The sequence below is a fragment of the Neoarius graeffei genome, chromosome 2, assembly GCF_027579695.1.
Source record: "Neoarius graeffei isolate fNeoGra1 chromosome 2, fNeoGra1.pri, whole genome shotgun sequence".
Lineage (NCBI taxonomy): Eukaryota > Metazoa > Chordata > Actinopteri > Siluriformes > Ariidae > Neoarius > Neoarius graeffei.
Genome location: NC_083570.1, coordinates 63,821,430 through 63,830,276, shown reverse-complemented (window position 1 = coordinate 63,830,276; position 8,847 = coordinate 63,821,430). Strand labels below are relative to the sequence as shown.

Here is an 8,847-nt window from a genome sequence, read left to right as displayed (position 1 = left end):
ACAAATTAATGTAATGTAATGATGTCTCAAAAGACCTTTCTACTGTCCAATAATGGATACAACTACTGAAGGCACAGATTTTTCTGCTGAATATTCCTCATGACTACTTTGCCATACACGTGGTATAGAAACAGATTTTCCATGTAGGCAGCAATAAAAATATGTAAAAAAAAAAAAAAAAGGTTAAGCACCGTTGGATCATATACACAATACTCCAGTGAAAAGAAAGTTAAACTATTAGAAGTACCAAAATTTCAGTGCCGCTAGTGGCGTCTTGAAAAGCTTATTATTAAAATGTAGAAAACACATTGTGCAATTTTATATGATCTCTTCTAGTCCAACTTTGAAAGCAGATCTCTGTAGAATTTAACTGCCAGCTTACGATGTCTCTTTGCTGGCCCTGTGTTAGAGGCATGTGTTCAGTTATTGGCTTGGTCATCATTAACGATTGAATCAAGGCAAGGATGGAGTTGGAGAAGCTTAGCAGAAACATAACTCTCCAATTACAATAACTCTCCAGAGTTATTAACTTTGCTTAAGGTTATGGAGTCAGTTTGCTAACATCTGCCGCTTCTGCACATGCTGCTTCATCTACAGGTTGTGTCTCCTGGGTCTCATTAGAAGAGGGGGATATGGAGTTAGCAGAGGACCCAAAATGGTGAGTGTCCACTAGCAGCAACATGGGAGTGCCACTCCTTTTCAGGGTCTCACTCATTGATACATGCACCTCCTCAGGTGTGACGCCCAAATCTGAAGGTGACTTACGTTTGATGCGCTCATAAGTCTTGTCTTGGCTATCCAGGAACGTCTCACTGTCCTGGAAACGTCCAAAAAGCCAAATAAAGAAACCAAAGAGAACAAAGGCAGCTAAACTGGGAATGAACGCCAAGCATTTGACATCCAGGCTGGCACCAGTGTAGCGGCTATGGAGAAACATGTCTCTGTGGACGTATGGAAGGTTGGTGTCAGGGTTTATGTTAGTTGATCGCCATTCCCAAGTTAGTGTGCTGCGGTTGAAGTGGCTAAGAGTGTCTGGCTCCTCTACTGTGAAGATCTTCTCTCCTGGTCCAACATACTGGCCATATTCGTAGGGCTTATAGAAGATCTGGTTCTTCCACATGTTTAAGTCAAGAATGAGGACCAAGAAAATTATGCCGTAGTTAAACCATTTACCTGCAATGAAAAAGTTAAAGCGTTATCTTATAGACTCACTCACAGCTTTATTATGAAAACACCTGTATACATGCACATTCTATGTACTTATTGACTGAGTGGGAGGGCCGGACAGGAAAATATTTGCCTCAAGGTCCTGCCCAAGAGCCAAATATTTTCCCATCCGGCCTGACCTAACTCAATCAATAAGCATTTTATCATATGACCTTTTTTTAACTAGCATACACAATGGAAAACAATGAACAACGGTGTGCAAAAAAACAACTCAACTGAGCACAGTGAAAGTGAATTTTATTATCCAGATGATTTATCAGACACAGACCTAATTGAACAAGCTGAAATTGTCAAAGAAAATGAAAAAAGGCACTTTTGAGTAAAGAAATTCACTTGTTTATGCAAGGACAACAAGAAGAAAACTCTAAAAAATTAAGTACGGCATGAACATTTTCAAAAGATTTCTTGCTGAAGTCAAGGAGGAGAGAGACAATAACAGTCGTCTCCTCTAAGGAGCTCGACAGCTTGCTATGTACCGTAGTTTCTATATACAAGCGAAGAAAAAAGGAAATTTAGACTATGAACCTGATACTTTGTCTTCCTTTTCGTAAAGTATTCAACGCTACCTTGACGACGACAACAACAACAACAACAGTAAGATAAACATCCTGAAAGACGAAGACTTTAAAAAGTCCAGGGAAGTCCTGAAGTCCCAGTGCAGAGACCTCAGAAAAAATGGAAAAGGCAACAAACCAAATGCCACAGAAGCCTTGACTGGTGGAGATATTGATTGTATTTTTGAAGAAAGCAATTTTAATAAAATTGCTAAAAATTGTTAAAAAAATAAATAAAATTCACTTTCACTGTGCTCGGTTGTGTTGCTCATTTTTCAAAGTAACAATTCAGAGCAAAATGAAAATGGCAGACGCGAGGGAAGTGGGCCCAGGGCTGCATACGGCTTTTCCAGACTGGATTCAAAAATCTGTATCTGCCCATTCATGTGACTTTTCCCATAGATTTTATTATGAGCGCATGCTCGGGTCTGTAAGGGTCATGTGATAAACACAATTATTCAATCAGCCAATAATGCAGCAGTGGAATGCATAAAATCATGCACACACAACTCAAGAGCTTCAGTTCATGTTCACATCAAACATCACAATAGGGAAAGGTTGCTGGTGCCAGACAGGCTGGGTATACTATTTCAGAAACTGCTGATTGTCACACACACACACACACACACACACACACACACACACACACACACACACACACACACACCAGTCTACAGAATTTACACAGAATGGTGTAAAAAACAACAACAAAGCATCTAGTGAGAGGCAGTTCTGCATGTGGAAACGCATTATTGATGAGAGAGATCAGAGAATGGCCAGTCTGCTTCCAGCTGACACGAAGGTGACTAAAACTCAAACAACCACTTTTTACAACCGTAATGTACAGAAAAGCATTTCAAAATCCACGACAGGTTGAATCTTGAGACAGATGAGACATAAGAGTTAAAGACTGCATCAGGTTCCACTCCTGTCAGGCAAGAACAGGGATCTGAGGATACAGTGGACACAACCTCACTTGAACTCGGACAGCTGAAGATCGGAAAAGACTGCTGTTGCACAGCTCCGACTTGATTGGCTGATTGAATAATTGCATGAATGAGTGTGTGTACATGTGTTTGTAGAAATGCATATAAACTGCTATAAATGCGGAATTTATTATACATATAAACTAATTACACATACATGCTTTCATCATAGAGGACAGTGGAGAACTGACACACAAGATACAGGAAACAAATAGCCATGTGCGTCTGGAAAGATCTGAAATGAGCACTTCAGAAGTCTACCTTTTTAATATCCATCCATCCATTATCCATAACTGCTTTTCTTGTGCAGGGTCACAGGCAAGCTGGAGCCTATCCCAGCTGACTATGGGTGAGAGGCGGGGTACACCCTGGACAAGTTGCCAGATCATCGCAGGGCTGACACAGAGACAAACAACCATTCACACTCACATTCACACCTACGGTCAATTTAGAGTCACCAGTTAACCTAACCTGCATGTGTTTGGACTGTGGGGGAAACCGGAGCACCTGGAGGAAACCCACGCGGACACGGGGAGAACATGCAAACTCCACACAGAAAGGCCCTCGCCGGCCACGGGGCTCGAACCCAGAACCTTCTTGCTGTGAGGCGACAGTGCTAACCACTACACCACCGTGACACCAATTTTTTAATATGCATGTTGTAAATTTAGTTATACAAGATTATTCTCATGAAAGAGAATTGCAGTGCAACACATTAAACTTTAAGGTGAACACTGAACTGCTAATTGTTGAGTATGCAGTTCACTGAGCAGTGCATGAGGGAACTAAAGAGCATTCCCACAATAGCCATTAGAGTAAACAGATAAAGCTACGTAAGTCTGTTCTTGAGTGTATGTGTCACAAAGGCTTATTCTTCTTAAGTAAAATATTTTCTGTACAAAATCTGTGGATGCTAATGGTAGAATGGAAAATAGGACAGCAGCAGGAAAAGGAGGCAGCATAGCAAAGACACTACATTGAGAGAGTATATTCTCTCTCACTCTATACATATTCCATGATGGAGTACAGTGAACAGTGGTAATATGGACATTGAAGATAAATGAGGTAATTATAGCTACACTACTAAGCTAACACTGGGGAAGGTCAGTAGAGAAGCTTTATCGTTAAATTAAGACAGTGTGCAGAGGTCTCAAAAGTAGCCGGTCGGTGGTGGCAACTCACCATCTGTAGTAGGATTTGCCACCGTCTATTTTTCACTGAGTAACAAAAAATATTTTTGTTTACATAGCTGTACAAAACTGAGCAGCGTGCGATGTGAAACTAAGTTTTATTCAACTAAATAATGGACAAATACTAACACGTCCATAGGAAATAGAGGCAGACATTATGCTGCCGTGTGCTAGCCTAGTAAACTAGACCCACCCGCCTAGCGGCCAAAAATATTTTTTGCCTGCGAGTGGGTCTAGCCTCGCACCATATCAACAAAACACCCCGGGCATCAAATCGTGCCCGCCAATCACAACACAAGGTTTTTGTTTGGATTCTTTGGGCGGGCTTTTGCAGGAGCGACGACAAAGCTGCGCGACGCTGGAGAAAGCACAACAGGAAAGATGGCTACGGGCTAGTGAACAGCGCACGTTTGACTCCGCTTTGGAATCAGTTTTAGAAGAATTAGATTTGGAGTTTTCGTTGAAACATGAGCAGGAAGAGGCTCTCCGCTCATTCCTTTTCAAGAAGGACGTTTTCGCTGTTTTGCCGACCGGCTATAGCAAAAGTCTGATCTACCAGCTGGCTCCGCTGGTAGCCAAAAGGATGGGGCTAGTTTGTGCAGTACGAAGAATTAATAAACAGCTTTGAAACATTACTTTTTGATTGTTTCTTATTTTCCCGTTATTTTAAATTTAAGGGAAATTATTTCACCAAACACCACTAAATAAAAACTCTCAAAAACAGTTTAAGCAAACCCTTGAAAAACACTTGAAAAAAATAAGAGTGTATGTTAAGTATGTGGTACAGACTCCAAACTTGTGGTCATTATCTCCAAACTTCTTAATATCTAGAACCTGTTTATTAATTAATATGCATTTTGAAAAATTATTTATTTCAAGGCCTCCCCCACTGCTTTCTGTTGCTCTGACTGCGTCACAGTCACTGTTGTGCTGATTGGTCAGAGCGTTGGCCTATACGCACAGAGACAGTTTGAAAGACAGCGGGTTGTTCCTCCTACCCGCTTCGGAAATGTCTACGACCGAGGCCAGACTTAATATTCACATTTAGTCTAGCTTGCCAGGCTAGCCGTGTGCTGTAACTAAGATGTAATCTGATTGGATGACAAGGTGTTGACTGTTTCGTGTACTGTGATTGAGCCGTGTTAGCACATGGCTAGAAATGGCGACTAAGAAGCGGAGCGGCACATTAGATGCCTGGTTTTCAAAAAGGCCTCGAACCACAGGTAAGTCTGTAATTTTAGCCATCACTCTGATTACCGAGTGAAATACATCTGAGTATGGGTCCATGTATAAATGCTGGTCGGCTAACTATCGATCGCTATCCCATTATTGTATACGGCCTGTTTTGGGTCAAACCTGCCCATTCGGCACGCTTGGCGCATTGACATTGTTTACATTTTAACTTGCGATGGAATGCAATGTATCCTTGTAGGGAAGTCACTTATCGAGACTTGACATCTGTCATGCAGTTAATGTTAACGGTAATCGTTAAAATGATGTGTATACGAGTTTATACGAATTTGTTTTTGTACAGTTGCTGTTGCAAGAACTGTCACTCATTGTCAGATGAATATAGATTCACTTATTATAACATATAAAGTGCAATGCCAAATGAAAACACTGTGATTAAATTAATTCATATATTTTTTCAAAATATCTGAAAAATCTTTTGAACTCTGAACCTCCTTAATATAAAGGGACCATCACATATATCAATATATACATAAAGCATAATATCTAATATAATACCTAATTTGGACCTCATTTGACTTCATCTGAAGTGAATAGACTTGTGCAAAAGGCAACAGAGCAGTTCCTTTCAAAGAAAAGAAGAATAAAGGGGAAGATAGAACATGTAAAAAAAAAACCTGAATCAAGTTCAGTACCTGATATCACTACAGACACTGTTATAGAAGCTTTAGGATTAGATCAATACTCAGATTGTTCAGAAATTGAATAATGAATCAAAAAGAAATTTGACTATACAAAACTTGCATGTTTTTGATGTTTACAAAATCAAGTTATTCTAACTCCTACTTGATTTTGTAAACATCAAAAATATATAAAGTTTTTTATTCTCAAATTTCTTTTTGATTCGTTACTATATGGCAGTTTGTTAAAATTTTTCTTATTGATTATCATCACTCAGACTCTATTTTGCTGTTTACAATAAATTGGAAATTCCTCCCCAGATGCCTTGAAACTGTGTCTCTGATAAAACCAGTTTTCCATTTTTCTCACCACGGTAAAGGGCTTCAGCCTTTTTAATTGTACCCTCCTATTCTCTGCCTCGCACCCTTTTATTCCCTTAAACGTTGAGGCCACGGAGTGTGTTCTCGGTTAGTGAGCGAGAGGTCTTGCTGTGACGTGAGGAAGTCTTGTGATCATCCTAAACATCAGTTTCTCATTTGCTTTCATCTTGTAACAGGAAACACATACTGAGATAAATATCAGCCAATGTTACTCTGGAATACTGTGAAATTGATCATGGATAGTCTAGATACTATGGGTGGAAATTCCATGCACACCTCAGAGACAGGTGTGAGCAGCTTACATTCATATTTCCAGTAATATGACATTTTTCCTTTATTTTTACTATGTTCCTCTACATTAGTTCAGCATTTAATACAACCACTCTGGATCTGATCCACTCCAAGCTCTTCTTCTCAGCATAGCTGCCTCCACCTATCACTGGATCATAAGCTTTCTGACTGGTAGGAAGCAATAGAACCGCACCAGCACGGTGGTACACTAGTTAGCACTGTTGCCTCACAGGAAGAAGGTTCTGGGTTTGAGCCCAATGGCTGGCGGGGGGGGCCTTACTGTGTGGAGTTTGCATATTCTCCCTGTGTCTGTGTGGGTTCTCTCCGGGTACTCCGGTTTCCCCCACAGTCCAAAGACATGCAGTTAAGTTAACTGGCTACTCTAACTTGCCCATAGGTGTGAATGGTTGTTTCCCAAGCCCGGAAATAGGAGGGTTGTGGCAGGAAGGGCATCCAGTGTAAAACCATGCTCCAATTAAAGCCAAGTTTACATTAGACCGTATCTGTCTCGTTTTCTTCGTGGATGCACTGTCCGTTTACATTAAAACGCCTGGAAACGCCGGGAAATGGGAATCCGCCAGGGTCCACGTATTCAATCCAGATCGTGTCTGGTCCGGTGCTGTGTAAACATTGAGAATACGCGGATACGCTGTGCTGAGCTCTAGCTGGCGTCGTCATTGGACAACGTCACTGTGACAGCCACCTTCCTGATTCGCTGGCATTGGTCACGTGACGCGACTGCTGAAAAACGGCGCGGACTTCTGCCTTGTATCACCTTTCATTAAAGAGTATAAAAGTATGAAAATACTGCAAATACTGATGCGAATACTGCCCATTGTGTAGTTATGATTGTCTTTAGGCTTGCCATCCTTCCACTTGCAAGTGGTAAGTGACGCGCATGCCCGATATGCACTGGGACCACACACACAGCGGCTCAGTCCCGAATCACTGCTCGTGCGCTTCACTCGCGCGCTCTGTGAGCTGCGCAGGGCCGGAGTACGCACCCTCCAGAGGGCACTCGCTGTTCAGGGCAGAGTGATTTGGAGCGCAGGATGCCTGCGGAGCCGAGCGGATCCGTGTATTGGCGTTGCTGTGTGCACGCGAATCGTGTATTGGCGTTGCTGTGTGCACACTAATCGTTTTAAAAACGTTAATCTGATGATCCGCTGATACGGTCTAATGTAAACCCCACCTAATATGACATGTGGATCAATAGGGTCCATGTGGCAGTGACCCCACACATATAAGTGTGATAAGCTGGAAGAAGGAGCTTCAAGTGAGTGAGGAAGCAACAGAACCCTCACATCTGCAACTGTAGCCATCAACACTGGATTACTACTTCTATTGTTTTTTTCCCTGCAGTCACAAAAGCAAAGAGCATAACATGCTCAAAATGGTGGAGCTGGATTTCAAGCAGTGCCACCATCACTACCGCTCATTATCATACTGGACAACCCTGTGATGGTTGAGTGGGCATTCAAGTTCCTGAAGACTACTATATATGTATATGGGTAGTCAACATTGACTGTACTGCCAAAAAGATTTACTAGAGGATGTACTTCTTGTGACAGTTGAGCAAGCAACCTACTACAGGAGCTGTTGACCCAGTTCTACGCAACCACCATTGAGAGTGAGCTCACCACCTCAATAACAGTCTGGTTTGGCTCTGCAACCAGTAATGAGCAGAAGAGACTGCAATGTATTTTCAGGTCAGATGAAAAGCTCAGAGGAAGCAACCTGCCCTCCCACAAGGATCTATTCTTCTCCAGAGCCAGGAAGCGAGCAGCAAAAAAAAAATCATTATTGACTCTCCACAGTCAGACCTCCACGTATTTAAACTCCTTCCCTCCAGCAGGTGCTTTAGATCAATGTGCATCAAAAACCAGACACTGGAAATGCTTCTTTCCACCAGCCAATCAGATTTATGATCAATCAATTCCCTCAAAATGGACACAATGTATGGACAGAACAATGGCTCATCAAATGTAAAGGTTTTATTGGTTTAAAATCAGGTGTATTAAAATAGAATTCAATTATTGTGATGCAGTCACAGGTGTGTGTGTGCGCATCGAGTGTTTTCCATCTTTGCAAATGGCTCTGCCAATGAGATTTTAGAATTGAAACTATACGTTTTAGAAACGGCCAGTCGAATGCAATTCTCATATTTTAATTTAGAATAACAACAAAGACAGTACTGTTAAATAACACATTTTGAATTATGAAGTGACCAAGAAAAGTATTCAACAAATCAAATCTCTTTAATATTTTAAATTCATAACAAGATTTTGACACAGGGCGGCACGGTGGTGTAGTGGTTAGCACTGTCGCCTCACAGCAAGAAGGTCCG

General features: G+C 41.5%; 1 protein-coding gene across 1 annotated transcript in view; it reads right to left on the bottom strand.

The window, feature by feature from the left end:
- Window positions 1-541: 541 nt before the first annotated feature.
- The window catches only part of tmem117 (transmembrane protein 117), a 105,277-nt gene continuing 96,971 nt past the window's right edge, over window positions 542-8,847 (bottom strand). The window contains exon 8 of the mRNA XM_060908783.1: window positions 542-1,173. Coding sequence (XP_060764766.1) covers window positions 542-1,173 — 632 coding nt within the window. The remainder of the gene's footprint in view (window positions 1,174-8,847) is intronic.